Source organism: Vicugna pacos, chromosome 22 (genome assembly GCF_048564905.1).
Source record: "Vicugna pacos chromosome 22, VicPac4, whole genome shotgun sequence".
Lineage (NCBI taxonomy): Eukaryota > Metazoa > Chordata > Mammalia > Artiodactyla > Camelidae > Vicugna > Vicugna pacos.
Genome location: NC_133008.1, coordinates 20,802,476 through 20,825,422, shown reverse-complemented (window position 1 = coordinate 20,825,422; position 22,947 = coordinate 20,802,476). Strand labels below are relative to the sequence as shown.

Here is a 22,947-nt window from a genome sequence, read left to right as displayed (position 1 = left end):
AAAATTGTCAACCTCAGGAATCTAATGTTTTCTGTCTCAAGACTTAGAGGAAAGGGCTTCAAACCTAAGTTTTGCCAGCTATGTTTCTATGGATAATTATGTCTGCTTGATTGTGGACATATCATGTGGATGTGACTAAAAGTCTGAGAGTCTTTATGGGGCCTGTGAGTGGATCCTGTATAATTGACTGGCTTGTCTCTGTGGATGTTTTTTTCTTTGTTTATGAGCACATATAGATGTCTGTTTGCAAGGGATTCACTATTTGTTGACTTTGGTCCTGTGGATTCAGTATGTCCGCTTGAGAGACCGTGGGTCATGAAGGCAGTGAGGATCACTGAGATTTCCCAGGACCTACGCGGCAGTCATGAGATGCCCCTCAGGGCGGTAGCATCCAGATAGGATCCAGGGAAGCTGGGATTTGTCAGAGAAGAGGGACCAAGAAGGGGGGGGGGCGTTTGCTGCAGGCCCACTGCATGCCAGGATGGGGGTACTGATCAAAGTGCTCCCTTCAGCATATCAGGATGCTGGGACAATTTTCACCATTAAATTGATAAAGATACTGAGGCTCTGAGTGGGCCAGATCTCTCCTTCACACCCAGACTTCTACCCTGGGCATAGGATTATGAGTACAGGTGTCACAGCACCCGGGCCACAGGCAGCTCACACACATCCTGGCCCCAGGAGCTCGGCAACTTCCCTCTGCAGCCTCCTTACTGCAAAGAAGGCATTTCCGTCCTCCAGGTGCTTATCCCCAAACTCTGAAGTTGACCTTGAATTCTCTCTCTCATTCCATAACTAATCTGTCAGCCCCTCCTGATGGCTCCATCTTCCAAGTATAACCATTGTCCCATCCAGCCTCACTCCCTTCACAGCCTCTACCCAGTTCAGCCTCCATCATCTCTTACCTGCAGTCCTCTTCTCCCTGGTCTTCTGTGGCTTCCATCCCCTCTTCCCCACCCCACCTCCCACAGTCTGTTTTCCCCTGAACAGCTTGAGGGCAACTGTTAACACTTAAGCCAGACCATGTCCCTCCTCTGCTCCCACCATCCATGGCTCCCACCTCATACAGAGCAAATGCCAAAGCCTCCTCCTGGTCCATGTACTCCATCTTTCATTGTTTGCTCAACATCTCTGTTCTACATTGACTGTTCCTCACTCCCTATTCTACATTGCACGTGCTATGTTCTCTGTTCTCCACTGGACATTCTTCACTGTCTAGTCTCCCTTGGGTGAATTCACATTCTCTGTCCTACACTGGGTATCCCATTTTCCCTGACACTCATTGGACACTCTATGTCTGTCTACGCTAATGTCCCACATTCTCTGACTACACTGAAGTCCACACTCTGATTTCTCATCGGCTGTTTCACCATCTTTATTTATGGTGCCTAAAAAATGCATCTCTCAGATCTCTGACTTCCATCATCATGTTTGCACCCAGTCCATGCTTCCCATGGTGCTTTCAAACAGTGACCAAGAGCTCCCGGGACAGAGTACCACCTCTGATGGTTACGTTGGCCCTGGCCAACATCACCATGGTGTCCTTAGAAAGAATGGCAGTAGAACACTTCCACAAAGCCTCTTCTTCCTCTTCCACAGAGGCAGCAGGGCAGAGCTAGAGTCTACACCTACAGGCATTTCCTGAACCCGGTAGCATGCCCACTGTCCCTAATGGCCCAGGACACCCCAAGCTGTCCATGTATAACAACACACACCACATGTGATACAGCCCTTTTTGGTGTCTCCAGGCTCAGAGAGAGACTGAAAACATGGGGTGAACTCCCTGGAATCCAAGAGAGATTTTATTTATTTATATTATTTCCACTTTATTTTCAAATTTTCAGTGGGGAATTCAGAATCCAAAGCACACTATTGGGTGCCACCTAGTGGCAGGTGCTGGAAGTGCAGCCACCCAGGGATGAAGATGCAGAACCACACCCAATGGCCCTGGGGCCCACCCCAGACTTTGAAAGCAATCCACTTTTTTATGAACTCCACTCTGGGCACTTAGCCTGTGGGCACTGACTTCAGGGACTGACCCACCTTCTTATCCATCGTTGGAGTGATATTCAGAGGCTGAAAAGGGGCCCACTCTGGTCATGCCTCTGTTTTCCCCAGAAGACCAGCTGGCTTGGCTTCTCTCTTCCTCTTAAGCCCCTCTCTAGTCCTGTGTCTGGTTGTATGGGGAGCTGTGACTGCAACACTGTGGAAGGCCACCAGGTGGGCAGTTTATCCACCCCATGTGGATGGCCAGGGTCCTTGTGACCTGAGGAAGGGGATCCCCAGAAAGGTAACCGAGATGGAGAAATTTGCACCTGCATGGTGACCATGGCGCATGTGGTGATGGTGCTGCTGTGGCAGGCACTGCGTGCTTGGCTGGATCCCCAGAGTCCACTGTCATGGGTTGGGGTGGAGATAGTGGTTCACCCCTCCTCTGAGGGTAGGCAGGGACAGAAGAGAGCAGGTGGGGATGATTTAGGACCTGAATCTGAATTGGGTGAGAGAATATTCCGGCCTAACTCAGACACTCCACAGAGTTCACCCCACACCCTCTGCATTCTCTGATGCCTTCCCTGTGCAAGAGGGGGCAGCGAGCTGCCAATGACACCTTCTCCCCTTCACCCCCACATCCCAGCCATCTGCGGGTCTGGTGCCTCTCCCTCCAAACACACCATGGGGTGTCCCTCCATCACCCCTCAGCCTCCTGCCTCTTTTTCCTCTGGACCTCAGTTCCACCCCGCTGCCACAGAAGTCCCAGGGAGGATGGCTTTTACAAACTTTGATCATGCCATGTCCCTCCCCTGAAAACTGGAGCTCCAGAACCCCAACTTCACTGGGGATGAAAGTGTCAAAGACTGGGAAGCTCAGAGGACAAACCCTTCCTGGGTCTGGCATGTGAATGGTGCTATGTATATGGCCACTCAAGCAAATGCTCTCACTTCACCAAAAAGTCCTATCACTTTACACATGTTCCCTTCTCTCCTTGCCCCTCTAGGGAGTCCATCCAAATTCCTGGCTAGGGAGGGGGAGTACAGGAGAAAGGGAGGTGACTGACTTTGAAGCCTCTTATGCACATATTTGCCTCTGTATCCACATCTAGGTCTGTGTGCCCTAAGGGTAAAATCCAAGGCATTGGATTTTTGGAAAAAATCCAATTCCTTGCAAAAAACCTTGGAAAAAGCCCCTCTAAGGAGCGCTGGGGTGACAAAAGGGGACAAGTCTTGAAATTATTGGTCAAGCTGACTTATTCACCCCAAGCCAAGCTGGACCAATCAGCTTTGGATCTTAGTAGAATGATGGGGAGAAGGGAGGGGACACACAAACCTTAGAAATACTGATACTAACACCGTATTTTTTTTCACATTCCTGTCCAAATCAGTGATCTTCACTAAGCAAACCCTTTGAGAATTGTCAGAGCTGTTTCTCAGTGTGGGGCAGTGCAGAGGGCTTCCTGGAGGAGGGAACATGGAGCTGGGCCTTGGAGGGTAGGAAGCAGTCTAAAAAGGAGGCCAGTTGGGAGTTGTGGGAGGTGGCCCAGGAGGAAGGAACAGCATGGCTCTAGCTTGGAACAGTAAGTATTTCTAGGGGCCTCAGGGCAGAGGACAGAGTGGGTGGGGGCAGCCAAGGAGTTCCAGAAGGTCAGGGGTCAGATCCAAGCGCTATAAAGATTCCACTGAGACCTGGGAGGTAGCTGGAGGGGAGGAACAGACGGAGCAACATTTGGCACCTGGACCCCCAAGTCTGCCCTCACACAGGACAGGCCAAAGTGGAGGGAGTTTGCATCATGTGGAAGTGGGTGGATAAATGCCTGGGTCTCTCTTCCCTCCAGTGGAATGAAATTGTTAGGTCCAGAGATCAAGGGATCTGCCCATTTTAAGGATGAACAGTGTAGTGGCCGTTCCTTCACGCATACTGCTCAACTGTTTTTTCCTTATTCACGTTTCTTAACTGCTTCTTGCTACAAGCAATTGTGACCTAGCCTGGGGCTTCCCCCGAGTCCTCCACTGGACACCTTCAGGAGTTGGAGGGTAAATAGTCCAGCTTCTTGCCCCTGTGGTGGAACCACTCTAGGTGCACACTCTCAGTGGTCCCCTAGGGCCCCCAGTGAGCTGAGCACCCACTGTCCACGGTGTCACCTGCTTGGTGTCACCTGCTCCTTGGGCTCCCTGCAGGGTTCCTCCCCTTAAGTCCCGGCCCCCACACCCCTACCAGCACTCCCAAGTCTTCTCAGGGTCAGATTCTGGAGGAGGTACCCCAAACCAAAAAAAGGCAAGATTGAGGCTCCTGGGGAAGAGATGAGAAGACCCAGGCAGGAGCGTGGCTCTGAGCCCCGACAGTTTCATCCATGGATGCCACGTGTGTTTTATTGATGGATACACACACAGGAAGGGGGAAAGGAGCCCAGAATTGCGAATCCGAACCCAGCCTTCCCCTCTTACAACCGCGGAGAGGGTCGCAACTGTTGGGTCTTCTCCAAGGACACAGGGAGAGAGGTTGAGACCCCACATGCCCTCACTCAGCCTGGCCTGGGGGGCAGGATCGGTGCCACCCCCGGGGCCTACTACCGGGGCCAGCCTTCTGCAGTGGGCAGCCGGCGTAGCGGGGGGCCGGGCCGTAGGGGCTCTGCCAGCGGCCGGGCCAGGAGCAAGGGGTAGGGGAAGGTCTTTGGAAAGTCGCTGGGGCCTCCGGGCACTGGCGAGAGGCGCTCGGACTTGATGCTGACTTGGGGGGTGGGCGGGGAGGCACCGCGGGCCGGGGGGCCTTCCTCGCCCAGGCTGCGGCCCCCACTGCAGGGAGAGAGAGAGAGAAGGGGGCCCGTGAGCTCAGTGAGGAAAAGAAGGAAGTCAAGGAAGTGGCATGGCTTGGGCAAAGATTGGGCAGGAGGACCTTGGGAAAGGAGGGGGCGGCCATCCCTCTTGGGGCCTCCAAAATAGCCGCCCATCCCCACCAGGACCAGTCGGGAGGGGCAAAGTGCAGAACCAGGACAAGCCACCAGGGGTCAGCAGTGGCTAAGGGCTTCAAAAGGTTGGAGGGGCCGCACCCATGAACTCGAACTGGGGGCGGGGCCGGAAGGCAGTCCGGGCACTTACCTGGGCTGGGCGGGGGCGGCCGGGGGACCATCCCCCCTGGAGGGCTGCCAGGGGGCCAGGGTAGGGGGCTGCAGCAAGCCCGGGGGCGGAGGGGGGTCTCCAAGGCCATATTCTGAGGGACAGAAGGAGTAATTTGAGGCCCTGACCTCAGGGATCCCCTTGGTCAAGCCTGACCTACCCCACCTAGTTCTGGTGGTGGTGGGGAGTGTGGACCTCACCTCCCTTCCCAGGCAGGTGTGTGGATGCCTCCCACAGCAGGGCAGGTAGGGGGATGCATACCTGGGGGGCCTGCAGGGAGGAAGGGGAAGCTCCCCAGTGGAGGTCCTGGGGTGGCAGTGGAGCATGGGCTCTGCAGGCTACCATACAGGCCTCTCTGTGGGAAGACAGGGTGAGGGGGAAACTGAGGTACACACCCAGCTCGCCTGCCCCCACAGCTCTCTATACCTTCCCCTGACTCACCGAGGTGCTCAGTCCCCCTCGGGCCCCAGTCAGGCCACCAGGGAGGTCTGGCCTCCGCCCATCTGCTGCCAGGTACAGGGGAGGTGGTGTCTTGCTGGCGAGGTGGCTCGGTGAGAAGAGAGGGTGTGCCAGGCCTGGGGAGCAGGAGAGTCCCAAAGAGAGGGCAGGCGGCCACATCATCTAATGAAGTCTGAAGTCCAAAGTGATGCCCACAGCTAGGCAGTACCAGAGCCAATGTTCCTGCCCTGCAGAGACCCCCTGGGACCTCCGCCTCCTCCTCCCCCAGGGCCTATGCCCCATGCTCACCTGGGGGCCCAGCTTTGGGGGCTGCTGGTCGGAATGGGGATGGGCGGCTCTGGGCAGGCACGGCCTCCCCAAGCCCACTGGGGTCGCAGCTTGGTGGGGGCAGAGCCCCATATACCATGTCGGGGCTGGGCATAGTGGGGACTGCTGGCTGAAGGCAGAGAAGATGGGATTGGTTGGAGGAATGTAAGGATGAGGGCATCAAGTCCAAGACAGAAAATCCCAGTGAGTTCAGGGGCCAGCCTCTACCTTCTGGAAGCTCTCACTACTGCTCCAGCTCACCTAATCCCACATGGCTTGAGGAGCCTACATCTGGCTCTGTCGTTCCTTGATAACTCAGCCCAGAATTGAGGCTTCTGACTCATCATAGGGTTCGCCCTAAAGGTGCTTCCCAGGGTGTTTGATGAATCAAATAAATAAAGAAGGAAGGACCTGTCTGCCTGTTGAACTCTTTTCCATCCTTCAAAGTCCCTGCTATAATGCCCAGTCGTCCAGAAAGCCTTCCCTGCCCACCCAAGCAAAGATCTGTCCCCAAACTCTAGGCTTTCTGGCCCTAGGTCCTTCTCTCTATCTCAGCCTCAACCACATGGGCCTAGGAGATGTGGGGAGGGCCCCATTCATGGAAGGGCAGGGAGCCACTTACATAGAGCCGGGGTCGCGGCAAGGCTGGGTCACCCCCGTCACCTGCCAGCCTCCGTAGCTTCTCTCCTGGCCCCTCAAGCCCCTCATCTGGCTCCAGCTCTGGCCCATCGAGGCCCACACCCCTCCGCTTCAGTGTCTGTGGGAAGAAGAGACATCAGGGTGACTCTTTCCCGATCCTAGCCAAGGAACCTGGTTCTACGGGAGAGGGGAGGACCCATCCCTTCCAGTTCTGTGGGCAGGCAGAGCGCGAGGAGAACAGCCTGCTCCAGCCAAATCCCGTTGACGAAAAACCCCAGTGAGTCACCACCTAGTAAGTTCCAACTGTGTGTGAGAGAGGGACTGTCCTGCCCTGGGACCAGAGAGGCCCAGGTCACACAGGAGGGACAGAGATCCACCCAGCTCTGCTGGAGTTACCCAAACACTCCTCCTGAATGGGATTCGGTACCTCCACTCTGCACCCACGTGCAGCCTCACAGCCTGGTGTAGTCAGTGCTTAAGGAATGATGGCACTCAGCACGACTTTGTAGGCTCTCCTAAGCTGCCACCCACCTGGGCCCAGTGACCTGCACCCTCCTGGACCTCTGCTTCTCCTTTGCCAGTTTCTCCAAACCCTGTGCCACATTGGGCGTCCCAGGTGCAGTCCTAGCCCGCTGTTCTCTTGAGCCCTGTAGCTTTAGCTTCCTATCTGGAGTAGAGATTCCCACATTCAAATCGACAGTGATCTCACTCCTCCTGGGTGGTGGGTGTGAGAGCTGAACCAGCCAGCGCAGAGGTTCTTTCTCCTGCAGATACAGCAGCTCAGACAAAAACATTCCTGGACCTCAGTGAGGTCTGTTTGCTTTGCGGTATCTTTTCTTCTCTGTTTCTGTACTCACCAAACGGGGAAGAGGAGCAAGTGAGGTGATGTGTGCGAGGGGTGCACAGTGCAGCCCTCGATGCACAATGGTTGATTGTTTTTATTTCTGCTCTCGAGCCAGCTGCCCCTAGACAGGATCCTCCATTACCCCAAACCTGCTTTTATTGGCGGTAGAGCTGAACTGCAACACTCATCTTTCGTGCAAACCAAGAATCCCTAGGCTCTGAGCAAGCAGAGTGTGCTGGGCTTCGTGGGGCCAGGGAGGAGTGTCCCAGGGGTACCTCGAGGATGTCGGTGTTGGTGCGGCTCTCGTGGGGCTCACTGTACTCCGTGTATTTCAGGAGCACACGGTCCATGTCCGTGCTGGCATACTGGAAGAGGCGGTTGGCGCTGTTGAAGATGATGAGGGCGATCTCACAGTCGCAGAGCACACTCAGTTCATAGGCCTTCTTCATCAGCCCGAACTTCCGCTTGGTAAATGTCACCTGGACCCAGGACCCACAGTTAGGGTGGGAGAAGAAAAGGATGTGGGTTTGGGGGGGAGACCTGAGGGTGCCTGACTGTTCCCTGAACATGCCTCACGATTCCACGCCTTTGCATGTGCTGTTCTTTCTGGCTGTTCTACTCCTCGCATCTCAACCTGGCAAACTCCCACTGATACTTCAAAACCCAGTCCAAATGTCCTCTCCTTTGGGAAGTTTTCCTTGGCCTCCAGGCAGAGCCCACACTCTCACTCTGAGCTTCCCCAGTTCTGGGCCTCCCTCTGGTCCAGTGCTTTGGGTTGGGTGTGTTTGTGTCGAGTTCCATCTCCCCTGTGACTGGGGCTCCCATCAACAGGGAAAGTAGGTGAATAAATCATCATGAGAATGAGTAAATGCTACATCTCAACTCCCAATCCTGTATCAAGCCTCCTCATTACCTTGTAGGTCCCCTCAGTGAGGCCTTTGCCCAGGCCGTGTCCTCTGCCAAGAATGCCCTTCCCCCAACCATTCTTCTACCCAGGAAACTCACCTGCCGGTTCCTTTGGTCCAGAATGCGGGAGATCTGGATTTTTTTCCTCCCCATTGTCCCTGGCTGGGTGGAGTGACCTTGGTCTAGAGGTTGGGGAGAAGGAGGAGAGAAGAGTGGGGAGGTAGAGAGTGGGGACAGGCACACCAGCCTACCTTCTGGCTGCCCCTGCCCAGTGCTGAGAGGGAGATGAAGGGGCCCCCCACCTTGACCAGCACAGGATGCAGTAGATGCTCATTGAACACCTCTGGCCCAGGCCTTATAAGGAGAAGGCTGACCAAAGGGAAAAGATTGAGAGGTGCAGATGCTCTCACCTGAGGCTCTAAAGCAAGACAAGCTGGTAATTGTGGGGCCCCCTAGGGCTTCCCTATCTGTGCAGTGGTGATAACAGTGTTGTGCATTGCCAACAATGAATGCTAGAGAGGGTTTGGAGAAAAGGTAACCCTCTTACACTGCTGGTGGGAGTGTAAATTGGTGCAGCCACTATGGAAAACAGTATGGAGATTCCTTTAAAAACTAAAAATAGAGTTACTGTATGAAGTTATCGTATGATCTTACAATCCCACTCCTGGGCACATATCCAGATAAAACTCTTAATTTGAAAAGATACGTGCACCCCAGTGTTCATAGCAGCACTATTTACATCAGCCAAGACATGGAAACAACCTAAATGACTATCGACAGATGACAGGATAAAGACGATGTGATATATATATATATATATACATGCATATACATACACACACACATACATATACATACACACATACATACACACACACAATGGAATACTACTCAGCCATTAAAAATGAATTAATGCCATTTGCAACAACATGAATGCACCTAGAGATTATCATTCTCAGTAAAGTCAGTTAGACAGAGACAGACAAATATCATGTGATATCACTTATACATGGAATATAAAAAAAATGATACAAGTGAACTTATTTACAAAATAAAGACAGACTCACAGACGTAGATAAAAAACCTATGGTTACCAAAGGGGAAAGGGAGGGGGAGGGATAAATTAGGAGTGAGATTAGCAGATACAAACTACTATATATAAAATAGATAAACAAGGTCCAAGTGTATAGCACAGGGAACTATATTCAATAGTTTGTAATAACCTATAATGAAAAAGAATATGAAAAAGGATATATATATATATAACTGAATCACTTTGCTGTACACCAGAAACTAACACAACATTGTAAATCAACTATACTTCAATTTAAAAACACAGTGTTGTGCACTGCCCAATGCTCTTGGCGGGTAAAACGAGCTAACCCACATAGGGCATCCAGGTCTGACCAGAACACAGCAGGTGCCACTTATGCACTGCTGTTATGAACACAGACAACAGCCTAAAAGCCCTTCACAGGCCGGGCTGGAGGCTGAGCTAATGCCAGCACCCAGCGGTGCTCAGTGATCCTGAGCCACTGAAAGTGAGCCTGGTCCACACATCGAACACCTTTTAACTTGTGCAATCCCACAATAGCCCTCCAATGAACAAGGCTGAGGGCTGTGGTTACCAGAAAACATATGTTAAAAATATATAAAACATATATTTAAAAATTGCATTGAGAGTGGAAAAAAGACTCGAAGGAAATGCTCATGCTGGGAGTCACCGCTGGGTGGAAATTTATGGGTGAGTTTTTTCCCCGTTTTTAAAAATTGAGATGCCAGTCACATAATATAACATTCGCCATTTTAAAGTGTGTGATTGAGTGGCGTTTAGAGTATTCACAACATTGTGCAGCCATCACCTCTGCCTAGTTCTGGAAACTTTCATCCTCCCAAAAGTAACCCCCAGACCCGGGAGCAGTCACTCCCCATCTCTCTCCTTCAGCCCCTGGCAACCATAATCTGCTTTCTGTCTCTGTGGATTTGCCTGTTCTGGATGCTTCTTGTAAATGGAATCATATAATGTGTGGTCTTTTTGTCTTTTTTTTTTTTCTTTCTTTCTGATAATTTAAATTTTCTAACTTTTCTCCCTCGGTGATTATAGATTTCTTTTTTAGAAATTTGGAGGGGAGAACATAACAGAAACCCCAACCCCTGCCCCACTTTCCAGCAGGAGGAGGGGGAATACCTTGGAAAGACCTTAGGCTTGGAGCCTTCAGACTGGGGGGCTTTGGGCCCAGGGCAACTGGGGAGAAACCCTGGACCCTCCTCATTGGGATCTCAAATCTCCCTGGCGGGGGCCCCATGGGTAAAAATGAACAGCTCAGTGAGGACAGCATATCCCCAAGACAGGGTCCAGGCCTTTCCCCACGGCCCCCATGCAGGGCTCCTGGGAACCAAGGAATCATATTGTCGGTCTGCAGCACCCACCTCGCCATACAGATGGCCACCTCGTGGCCCCCGGGACCTGAGACCCACCTCTGCCAACTTCTATGACCACACTCCACCTCTCAGCCCTCCCCTGCCACAGGTGACTGGGATCACACCACAGGCTTGCCCAAGGTGAAGTGGGTCAGAACTCAGGTCCCAGCCAGCCTCTGACCAGATGGGCAGTCCTCAGCCAGGGAAGCCTCTCCCTTGGCCTCACTTTGCTGTTCTGTGAATGGGGTGGGCATGAAGTGCCCAGTACCCAGAACAAGGCCTGGGGATGAGTTCTTGGGAAGCGTAGGGAAATGCAGGCCTGGCTGGAAGTAGCCATGCCTGCTTCCCAGACCCCAGCCCATCATTTGCAGCCCGCTATGTGACCGCAGGCACACCCTCCACCTTCTCGGGCTGGATCTCTGAGCGGTCACGATGAGGCAGTGCCCAGGCTGATGGGAGCCCCCACCTTAGCCCCGCAGCTCCAGCTTGACTTGCTAAATTTAACCTCTGGGGCTAATTTTAATCCCCGGCCGGAATCAGGCTAGTTCCCACGGCTGGGATGCATTAGCCCCGCCCCGACGGGTCCCTGGGGACAGGAGGAGGGCACTGGCCCGGAGGTCTCCATGCCAAGATGACTCCGGAAATGCCCCCCACGCCTGGGGTCCCATGGGAACATGGGACTAGGACATGAGTCTCTGGGCCTGGAAGATCCAACCCTGGCCCCTTCTCCATCTGTCCCCATATCAGAAAAGGACATGTGCAAAGGGCAGGTGCAAAGACCCTGAGGAGGGAGGAGACTCATCAACAAGGCTGGAGTGAGGAGGATGGGGAGAGGATGCTGATGCAGGGACAATCTGGGTCCTCTGAGCTGCTGGGAGAGCTGTGGGTTTTGGTCTAAGAGCAATGGAGAGCCATGAAGGGTGGGGTTTGGGCAAGAAGGGATGGGGTTTGATTCATCATTGTAAAACTTGGCCATGGCCATGGCTGCCATGGGGAGCAAGACTGCTGGAGGCAGGGATAGAGATAACAGGAGACTGGAGGGAGGCCAAGGCTGTGTCCATCTGGGCAGAGTTGGGGGTGAGGCCCCTCTGTACTTGGCCTGCACCATGCACTTTAAGTCACTGTTCTCCAGGGCTCCTTGGGTCCTCCAGCAGCTACCAGATCCTCTGCCATCCCTGGAGCCAGACCTGATAGGCACAGATGGGCTCATGCAGGGGTTTGACTCTTCTGACCCTTGGTGACCTTGGAATTCCCAATCCTCACCCAGGAACCAAAGTCATCCCCAGCTCTGGCCTTTGAGGGATCTACCCACCACACAGTTCTGATCATGCCCCTCCTGTTCACAGCTCTTTATGGCTCCTCACCGTCCTCAGGAAAAAGGAAGTCTCAGCCCCCAACCTGGCATTCGGGGTCGTGCCCCAGTCAGCCCTTGCCTACCTTTCTTTACCTTTAACAAAATGTGTCTGCCTAAAAAGTCCCTTTGCCTCTTCTGTACCTGGCCAACTCCTATTCACACTTCAAAGCCCAGCTCAAAAAATCAATTCTTCCAGGAAGCCCCCTCTGCCCTCACTCTGGACTCCCACAGCCCCTGTCCTGCCCTTCCAGCTCTGACCCTGCGGGCCTGGTGGTGCTGTATATCCAGCTCTCCCTCTCCCCCAGGCTGGAAGTCCCTCAGGACCAGACACAGGGGTGACAGGGAAGACCTGGTGAATGGAGCAGGTCAACAGGGACACGTCTGAACTCCCCCCAGCTTCCCTCAACAACTTCCTCTCAGACTCCCCCAGCTGACTCCTTACCCAGAAATACACGCGCATGCAAATCCAGCCACACAGCGTTGCCCTGCCTCAGGCCCAGGTGTAAAGGGTCAGCCAAGGAATGCGGAGGCGGAAGGCCCAGGGTGTGCATATATATTTGTACTTACATGCAAATCCCCACCCTGAGCCGCAGACAGACCTGGCGGCCCGTTCTCCAGATGTTGGCGTGATCGGAACTGCTGGGGGGAGGTGGCGGTGCGTGCTAAATGTGCAGGGCACGAGGGAGAGGCTGGGGTTGGGGGAGGCTGAGGTTGGGGGAGGCTTCTTCTGTGCACATATTTCCCCTACCCCCACCAATGTCCAGGTAGAAAGCAGAGAGCTTGTGGCATCGGCTCAGCAGAGAGGCAGAGAGATGGACCCAATAATCTGGGAACAGAGCAGGGAAGAACAGTCAGGAGAAATCCAAGAAGGCATCTCCGAAGGGGAAGCAAATAGTTGGGCCTCAGTGGAAAGACTTGCCAGGGGTCTGAGCAGATGGGGCCAAGAGTCCAGTATCTCCTCACCCCTTTCTTTGCACCTCCTACTTAGCATTTATCAAGCATCAACCACATACCAAACATTGTGAGAAACTCACCTGAAAAGACATAGAAAGCTTAAACAGACCAATGACCATAGAAAATTAGAAAAGTGATTCGAGACCTACTATTAAAAGGGCAACATTCTTTAAATGGCCTCAGACCCTTGAAAACAATGGGAACTGCCTAAGTCATGATCTCTCTGAAGAGGTGACATTTGAACCGAGACTTGAAGCACAAGAGGGACATAGCCAAGCAAAGGATGAGTCAGTTTGAGGACTATCTGAGGAAAGGGTGTTCCTGGCAGAGGGAACTGCATGGGTAAAGGCCCAGAGTGATCATCAGTTTGGCATCTTGAAAAAAGCAAAGATGTCTGTGTGGCTGGATAGCGTGAGCAAGGGGGAGGTGGAAGGGGGATGGTGGTGGAGACAGTTGTGGGGTTTGGACCACGTAGGTCCTCATGGGCCACAGTGAAGAGTGTGGGCTTTTTCTGAGGGCAAGAGGGAGCCATGGAGAGTTTGGGGGCAGGGGAGGGTCAGAATGGGATTTAACAGTTTGAAAATCCCCTTGTACTTTCACACATTGCTGGTGGGAGGGGAAACAGGTAGAGCCCCTCTGGAAAACTCTCCAGCATCTACTAAAGCAGAACACGAATCTGCCCTCTGACCCAGCAACCCTCTCCTCAGTATTCACCTAAATGGGTGCATGCTTTACCAAAGGACACAGACAAGAATGTTCTCAGCAGCTTCGTTCGTCATAGCCCTGAACTGGAAATGACCCAAATGCTCTCCATTCGAGAATTGGTAAATACTTTCTGGTAGGTTCTATGGCAGACGGACTATACAGCACAGGAAAAGGATGCATTCCAGCTCCATGCAACTACACAGGTGAATCTCCCAGACCTTGTGCCGATTCAACAACATTGGGCTTCATAAAGGGGACACAACATGTGATTCCATCTGTGTGAAGTTCCAGAACAGACAAAGCTCACGTACAGCGACTATCAGCACAGCGGCCACTACGAGCAGACACTATAACAGCACAGCGGGAGTCTCAGGGCTGGGGTGTTCTGGTCCCTGGTCCAGGGCCTGGGTACACAAGTGTATTTAGTTTGTGCAAACTTTTTAGCCCTACTCCAATCATCTTTGCATTTTTCTCTGAGATTTATCTCAACCAAAAGATTTTTTTAAAAAACTCCCCTCTGCTCCTGGCTGCCATGAGGAGCAGCGCCTGTCTGGGCAGGAGTGAGGTGACAGGGAGAGGCTGGGGCAGGTGTCCTGGTGGGAGATGTGGGGCCTGAACTGGGATGGGGGCCGCAGGCAGGCTGAAACAGATGGGCTGTTTGGTGACCAAGGGGACAGGACATGCTAGTGGCATATGCCTGGGGTTTGGAAGGTGCTTGGGGTTTTAGACCTGAGCACTGTTCAGGGGAAAAGTAGGGGGATGAAGGAAGATTTCGTGAATGCCTGGAGCATTGTAAACTCTTTTAGGTGATACCTGTGGTCAGTAAATTCATCAACAAACACCCCTGGTGTCCTTCAGGCCATGACTGTCTCCTCTCTCTAAGATGCCTTTCTTGGAGTTGGAGGTGGGGGGGCTGGAAGGAATCCCACCCTCTCCTTGACCCTTCACTGCTGCCCTCTCTCCATGGAAGGACTCCATTTTCTCGCCTGTAAATGGAAGTGAGAATCCTCCCACCAGCTGGGGAGGAGGGGGCAGTGGAGGGCGTTCTATGGACCTTGTCTTCTGGCCTCCCATTAGCCAGAAGGAAGAGGGGCCTTGGAACTGGGGACGCTGAGTCAACATGCCATGTTGCAAGACCCCAGTGACAGTCACTGCGACAAGCTGGACGACAGCAAACCCCCATTTCCTCCTCCATAAAATGGGTCACAGCATCCTGATCTCAAAGGTTTTGCCATGAGGCTGTGAGAGAAAAGACCAGGAACAGTCAAGTTCCTCTTCTAGGCTCCCAGTGGGGCTTTAATGGAGGGCCAAGTGGCAGAGCCACGCTGCCAGACCCTTGAGCCCAGAGGCCTCAGCTTGGTGGGGGACCCAGGCCGGGAAAGGAGAGGGGGAAAGGAGAAGTGAGAGGCAGGTGGGTGGTGGTGGGGAGGTGAGGGCCCGCGGGACGCGACGAAGCGGGGAGGGGGCGCTGCTCCTGGGCGCTGCAGCAAATCAGGCCGGCGGCCCCGCCTCACGCAACCCAGGCGGTGGTTTCATCACCTGCTCCCCAAGTACCTCATTACAGGCGACAGGAAGAGCCCCTTGGAAAGTCGGGACCCCCCCTCCCCTCTCTTGAGGGCTCAAGCAGCTCCGACCCCAGCTGCTGGCGACCCTCCCCCACCACAGCCGGGGCCCCTGGGCCGCCTCTTCCCCTGGGGGCCTAGGGAGATGGTGGCCCAGGTGGGGGGGCACTGTAGGTGACCTAGGGGCTGGCTCAGCCCACAATAGCCCCTCACCTGCCCTAGGGAGAGGGTGGGCTCTGGCAGTGACTCCTGTGTGGCCAAATTTCTCCAGGCCTCAGTTTCTTACCCCAGAATATGAGGAGTCGGGGGCACATCCCTGAGCTGGGGAGTGCTCTACAGTAGGTGCTCTGGAAGTGGCATATCTCTCCTTCCCTATGCAGGTGGCTTTTGTAATCACTGGGCCCTGACCTGTCCCAGAAGTTCTTGGGGTCACTTCTCCCCAGCCCTGAGTGCCCAGCTCAGAGGGCCCCCTGCAGATCCAGGAAGGGTGCTGGGGCATGGGGGCCAGGGAGAAGCCCTTTCCTCATATGTACAGTTGGGGGTGAGTTTGGGAGATTCTGCTCACAGGGAGATCCTCAAACACATGCATCACCCCAAACACACATGGATCCCTGCATACATGAGTCCCCAAAACACATGTAGTGCATGATACATGTAGACCCCTCCCAAACTCACACGGCTCTCCAAACACACATAATCCCAAAACACACTCAGGTCCCCCTGCACACGTGGATGCCCAATTACCTGCAGACCCCCAAGACACACACAGAGACCCAACACGCCAATCCCCCAAATGCCCACAGACCTCCCAACATATGCAGATGCCCCCAAACAGACCAGCTCCCCCACAACATGCAAACCCGCTAGACACAAGCAGAGCTCCCCAAATCTGTGCTGGTCCTCCCATTACATGCAGGCCCCCAGACTCAGGTAGGGCCTCCCTCCCCTGCAGTGGTTTTGCCCATCCTCTGGCTTCCTGAGGCAGGATGGGAGCACCCCCTGGGGGAGAGATGTGGGCTGGGGGGTGGGGGTCCTGAGGGTGAGGTGCCGGGGTGATGATCTCAGAGACCCCCATATATGGACCGTGCATGGCGACCACAGGCTACGTTGGTACAGGTGGCAGGGGATCATGGGGATCTGTGGGGTATTTCTGGAGACTGTGGGGGTCTGTGGGTGGAGTGTGTTACCCTCATGTGGCTCTGAATCCTAAAAACCCAGAATGTTCCAGCTGGAGAAGGTCCTTTGGGGGCCCCTTTGTGCATAGGTCTCTCTGGCATCCATGGGGAAACTGAGGCCCAGTGGGGGACCTTCAGACCTTCCCCCACAGACCCCTCCTTGGAGGGACCTGCCATGTGTGGCCATGTGCTGAGAGGTACGTGGGCCTGGCTGTGACTGTGGGTCTGGCTAGACCAGTATTCATATCCTGGCTCCACTCTACACTCATTGCCTGACACGTTCCGAGCCTCAGTCTCCCTGCTTGTACCATGGCCCCCTGGGGCTCCTCAGGCATCCATTCACCTGCCCCTCCTCTTTAGGGAGGCCTCATCTACTGGCAAATTTCCAGCTCACCTTCTGCCCCTTTCCAGACACCTGAAACACCAGCCCCAGATAGACCTGTCACTTTCCCATCGCCAGGCCTTTGCCTGTGCTGCGCCCTCTCCCTGAAACATCCTTCTCAGGCTCACCCAGGTCTGAGAAGCTGCTACACATCTGTCGAGCCTGGGCAAAAATCTCTTCCCCAGAGGTGCGTATTTCCCCAGATCAGACTTCTCTCTCCCTGTGGCACTTAGTTCTACCAGATATTTTCTGTGCTTCTATGCTACTTTCTTTGATGATCATGTCGCCCTCCTAGGATGTCGGCTCTATGAGGCCAGGGATGGAGGCTTCCCTACACCCGGCACACAGTAGGCTGGCAACCACCCTTCCTTGAATGAATGAGCAAACAACCGCTTAACAAACAGAAGAAACATTGGCAACTGGTTTAGTTTTCCTTTTAACACTTCATGGCTCACAAAACAAATATGAGGCCCTGTCTGGTCGCCAGTTTGAGACCCCTGCTCTCAACAGTCAAAAGCACACCAGCCAACTGGATGGTGCTCACACTTCTCTCAGGCCAAGGGGCCGACTCTGTGAAGGTTCCAGCGCCCATCTCAGAAGGAAACTATGTCATAATAACATGCAGTACCCAGCTGCCCTCCCTGTCCACTGCCAACAGAGGCTCACCGCCCCATCCCACCTCCCATACAGTCTGGGACCCCTACCTCCAGGGCTGGGAGAAGACTCCCCAATCTGCCATCTCACACAGATCAGAGCCCTGAGCCACCCAAGGCCCTCAGTGATGTCCCCTAAGCTGCAGTGGCAGCTGCAGGAACAGCCCAAAGTTTATCTCTTTGTTCCAGAGAAAATCTCCCTGTAGGGCCCCAGAAATTCATCCCCAGAGGTCCAGGCCTCCCTGCTTGGGAAATTAGCACATCTGTCAGCACTGGGCAGAAGGGACTCAGCCCATAGCCCAGTAGACCCAAGACATGGCCAGTGGGGAACCTAAGATGGGGCCTTTGGGGCATCCCTGGTCCCCACTTTCTTCCCCCAGAAATGTCTGGGAGCTTACCAAGGTGCCAGGGATACAAGGACAGGGAATGGAGAGACCCAGCCTGGACTTCCCCATTGCCCAGTCTGGTTGGGGAGACAGACACATAACTGTGTCAGGGACAGAGGCCTCTGATGAAGAAATTCAATAGGGGGAGGCAGTGGGGAGGGGTGGCAGGGAGGGAGCTGCTTTGGACAAAGAGGCCAGAAGGGGCTTTCTGAAAAGGGGACCTCAAGGATGAAAGGAGACCAGCCATGAAGGGATGTGGGTGAGAGGTTGCCTGGTAGAAGGTATGGCAGATGCAAAGTCTCTGAGGTGGAAACATGCTCAGTGCGTTCCAGGTATGGGGGTGGCTGGTATGGCTGGGTATGGATGGGTGAGCAGGGCCTAAGGGCCTAAGAGATCAGGTAAGAGAGTGGGCTATAGAGCAGTGGGGAGCCATGGAGGGTGTATGAGCAGGGGAGGGAGGGCTGTGGTATGATTCAGGGTTTTCAGAAGACCCTGTGGCTGCTGTGGGGAGAAGCCCTATGGGAGCAGGAGGCCAGGACAGCATCCAGAGGGAGATGGTGGAGTCTTTGGTTGTGGAAACTGAATAGAGGCAGTCCTGTGTCCACAGCAGTGACTCGTTATGACAACCTGCTTGGATTGTTCCCTTCCGAGGACTCTACTTCAACCTCCAGTGAACATGAACCTGGAGGAGATCAGGACAGAGAAGCTGAAAGGCCTGAGCCTGCTTGGCCCCAGGGGGAGCGGGCGGTGAGGGTGGGCCTGGATGGGGCTCAGAGGCACATCCACTCGATCATAGTTCAGATGGCACCTCTTGTTGTTGAGTGCCTACTGTCTGCCCGGGCCCACGCTCCACCTCATTTACACACAGGACCAGCCTGACTCAGATAGCCCAGTGAAGCGGAGACAGCTGACCCGGTTCTACTACACAGGAGGAAGCGGGCTTCTCCCCAGAGCCACTCGGCAGGACCCCAGATCCTCACTCAAGCGTGGGCGTGTACCCCAGGGTTGTCCGGCTGCACCCCTAACTCACCCTCCCCGCTGCCCAGTCTAGAAAGTGGGCCTGGGCATCAGTGGGGTCCGAGACACTCATTCTTGGGTCACCTGGGGGCAACAGGCAGCCTCACAAGCCCCTAAGATGCAGGCCTAGGGAGGCCCTTGTGGGGGCTGAGAAATGGGACCCAACCTCTGTGTACACCCCATGCGGATTCATGGGCCAGGGCTGGGGTGACCTCTCTGACCCCAAACGGGATCCCAGGCATATGATAAATCCTCTCCGACAAATGACATCTGTCTCCAGGTGCACATGAGCCTCGAATCTTCCAGAAGGTCAGACCCCCAACATGTCTACACTCATTGCATCTAAGTTGAGGTGACAAATTATTTTCATTCCCTTACTCCTCTAATTTGCATTCTCCAGATGTCTTCCTGGTTGGGTAATGATTTAATGAAATAAATCATTAGTTGGAGATGGGAAGTAAGATTGGGCTGTACTTGCTTTCAGGTCACAGGAGCAGCCAGAGAGCTCAGAAAGGGGCAGCGATCTGTCTGAGGGGAGAGAGGAAGTTGGGGCCCCTCATTCCTGGCTTTTGTTCTCTTGGGAACTGAGGGGCAGCCGTGTCTCCACCTGGCCTCAGTTTTCCCTCCTACCAAGTGGCAGCTTCAGACCAGATAACCAGTTTCCAGCTCTTGCAGGTGAGACCCCAGGACCCTAAATGTCCCCAAATTCCATTCCCTGGAGGCCAAGATTCACTTCTTGACTCAGACAGGTGGTGGAAGGCAGGTATGGGGACAGGAGGGAGCGAGGCTGACTTCTCCCAAAGCCCCTTTGACCTTTGGAATCAAACCCCACACATTTGTCCTTTCAAGTCTAAATACCTTTTTGAACCCCATTTTCTTCACCCCAAGAGCCTGAGAGTTCTCATCCCTGGATGCCAAATCCAGAGGTCCTGACCATCCCCAGTGAGGATTCTCAGCAAAGCCGGGCATGAGGCCTCAGCCATTCCTCACTTCTTGGGTATGCAGCTTGCGGACAGGGAATAGCCAGGGACCCCAGTTGGTGACATCTCTGCCCTGGACCCTGAGAGGCAGAGGGTGGAGACCATGACCACGAAAGTTACGCAGCCACCAGCTTGTCATGTGCTGACACTCAGAGGGCTATGACTATTGTTCCCATACCCATGTCCCAGATGGGGACACTGAGTCATGGGGAGGGGGCGGCCCAGGCAGCTGTGGTCTCCCACTCAGGGCTCCATGTCCACTGCCCTGCCCCCAGCTACACAGGTACCCTGAGTGCCCAGCTGAGGCCCCACATTTGCTGCATGAAGTGCAGGCCCCATGGGTGGGTGAAGGTCATGGTGGTCCCAGGCACATGTGGATGTCATGCCACATTCAGGCCTGGGGCCTTGACACACGAGGGCATACCCATAGCAGGAAGGCATGGGGTTGTGCACAGGGGCCTCTAGGATGTGCAAAGGAGTGTGCCCCAGGAAATGGGGACACTGGAGCTTACTGACATGCAGCTCACAGACGCATACCAGGGGCTCATGGCAACACAACTTTATACACACAACTCCCGAACTGACATGAAAACCCTCAGACACATTCCCCTTGGACACACAAGCCCTCAGACATGATACACTCTCCTTCAGACATAACTCCTGGACATGAAACTCCTTGGACACTCATCTTTTGGTACACACAACCTCTCAGAAACACAACCCTTGGACACACACCCTTTGGACACACAACCCCTGGGACACACAGCCTCTCAAATTCCCAATTCTAGGACGCACACTACTTAGACAACTCTCCGATGCATAGCAAGACAGTCGGACCTTCAAACTCAACCCAGCCCACAGAAGCTATTCAAAGGACACGGCACAGGCCTCGGCCCGACGCGACACGCACCTGCTCCACCTGGACCCTCGGACGCTCGCGCACCGACCCGGCGGCAGCGGCACAGAGCTCCGAGCGCCCCGGCGGCCACAGGTGCCTTCAGAGTGGGAGGCCCCGCCCCCAGGAGCTGATTGGCCGGGGCGGTAGTTTGCATAGAGGGCGTGTCTGCGGGCGGCGACGGGCGGGCACTTGGGCGTGGCCCAGCATCGCGAGTTCTGGGGCCCGGTACTTAGACGCGGGAAGACGCAGAGGTTAGGGGAGGAGAGTACAGTGAGGGAGGAGGACCCGGGAGAGGGCTGGATCAGACGTGCCAGGCTTCCTACCCTGTCACTGGTCACTCCTGACCTTACTGCTGACCCTGACCCTAATTCGGACCCTGACTCTAACCACTGCTAGCTCCTGGACTTACTCCAACCTGAATGAACTATATCTCCGATCCCGGACCCTGAGGCCCCAGGGACCGAGGGCTTCTCGAAGCCATCCCTAACCCTTGCTCTTTCAAATAGAAGGACTGCAGAAAGGGGCTCTGGGGTCGCTGTGTGGACTATTCCAGCTGTGCCTCCTGCAGCTGGGCCAGAGGGGTCAGGGAGGGCTGCCCCCAAAGAGGGGACATTTGTACCGGGCCTTGAAGCATGAGTAGGAGTTTGCTACTGGTTGAAGGGTTTTCTAAGAGGGAACAGGACTTGCAAAGATGCAGAGAAAGGCTGCAGAATAGTCTTTGGTGGAGGACGATGAGGGAGATGAGGCCAGAGTAGTGAGTGGAAGCAGACTGAGCTAGGCATCCACGGAGAGGCTGGGAGATGGAGCCATGAGGTAGGATGGGGAGGTCCATTTGGGGCAGATGAAAAGGAGAGAGCAGGTGGGTTGCAGTGGCTGCCTGATGTCCACCTTCTCAGAAGACAACAGGAGATGGCTGGGCCTCTGGACTTGGTGGGGAGCATGTGGAGATATCAGTGTGTAGGGGACACTGGGGAAGGAAACCGAGACCTTAAGAAGATTTTGCCTCTCCCCACACCTCAGTTCCCCCACTGTGACATGGGCACTGTGGACCTCTAGCCTGGGCATGGATTTCTCTTTGGATATAAAAACTAGAGTTTGCACTGTGTCATAAAAAGGTGGGATTAGGGGTCTGTCTTGCCTCCCCCACCCCGCCCTTGCTGTCCCTTAGTGCCCAACACCAGACACTCAAGTGTCCCAAGGCCACACCAGGGCCCAGGCCAGGTTGGGGGCTTCTGCCTGGGCTCCAAGGCACAGAACAAGGCTTGGGGATATGGAGGTGGCTGGGGAGGCCCCGGGCCCCTCGAGGGCCGTTCTGTTTACCCAAGGCCGCCCGCCTGCCTCTGATGCAATAGGCAGGCTCTGGTTACGTGAGGGCAGCAGCTGGAGCAGCTCTGGGAGCAGCCCTGGGAGCGGCCTGAGCTGAGCCGGCTGGGGCTGTCCACTATGGGCCACACCTCTTGCCCCCCATCACTGGGGCTCCTTCCCGTGCTCTTGCCCCTGCCATGTTGCCTCCTTCCACCACTCATGTTCCCAAACTCCCTTCCCATTTCTATCATTCTATCGATTCCATTTCTATCATTCACACTATGATTCTTATAACATCCCCTCCTTTTTGCCTTTGCCCCTCTTCCTGTACTGTATTCTCCATCACTGGCTATGTTACCCCATGTGGACCTCCATCCCCCACTGGGGCAATCAAGAGGTTCAACCTCAGTCTTCTCAGATGAGGGGATACCCTTATTTGCTGGAATAAGAGGTTGGAGGGTTGAAAGGGAGATTTAAGGGGAGAAGGGAATGGAAAAGGCCATAGAGGGAGATCTGGGAAGGGGGCCTGGAAGATGAGGAAGGTAGGGGCAAGTGGAGGCAGGGGTGAGGAGGTGAGGAGATACAAAAGCTGCTCCCTCCCAAGTCTCCCTCCACCAAATCCTCTCCAAGAATGTCAGCAGGGGAAGGCTTTGAATGACCCTCCAAGGTAAGAATAGTATGGTCCACCAGGTAGGGCTTCAGGGCTCCAGAACCCTGAGTCCCCATCCCAGCTCCGACTCCCACTTGCTGTGCAACCTCTGGCCAGTCACTTCACCCCTCTGAGCCTGTTTGCTCAGAGAGCAGGATCCTCTGAGAGTGCAGAGCAGGCCTGAAATAAAAACCAGGATTTGGATCTAAGGGGCTAAGAACAAAAAGCCAAAACTCTTCAATTA

General features: G+C 54.4%; 2 protein-coding genes across 3 annotated transcripts in view; both read right to left on the bottom strand.

Annotated features, from left to right (window-relative positions):
* Positions 1-4,337: 4,337 nt before the first annotated feature.
* On the bottom strand, positions 4,338-21,156 carry MEF2B (myocyte enhancer factor 2B). The gene is made up of 9 exons (XM_072947313.1): positions 20,762-21,156; positions 8,362-8,444; positions 7,632-7,835; positions 6,496-6,630; positions 5,856-6,003; positions 5,550-5,683; positions 5,370-5,463; positions 5,091-5,202; positions 4,338-4,787 (listed from the first exon to the last, which is right to left on the bottom strand). Exons 1-9 carry the CDS (start codon positions 20,901-20,903, stop codon positions 4,562-4,564), a joined length of 1,278 nt encoding a protein of 425 aa, XP_072803414.1. The 5' UTR covers positions 20,904-21,156; the 3' UTR covers positions 4,338-4,561.
* BORCS8 (BLOC-1 related complex subunit 8) overlaps positions 8,424-22,947 on the bottom strand; it is a 27,325-nt gene continuing 12,801 nt past the window's right edge. The window contains exon 6 of one of the 2 annotated variants that reach the window (XM_072947318.1): positions 8,424-8,444. The gene's annotated coding sequence lies outside the window, so the exon portion shown is untranslated. Of the gene's footprint in view, positions 8,445-22,774; positions 22,884-22,947 lie in introns of those variants that run through there. The other variant, XM_031689397.2, reaches the window with a different exon arrangement.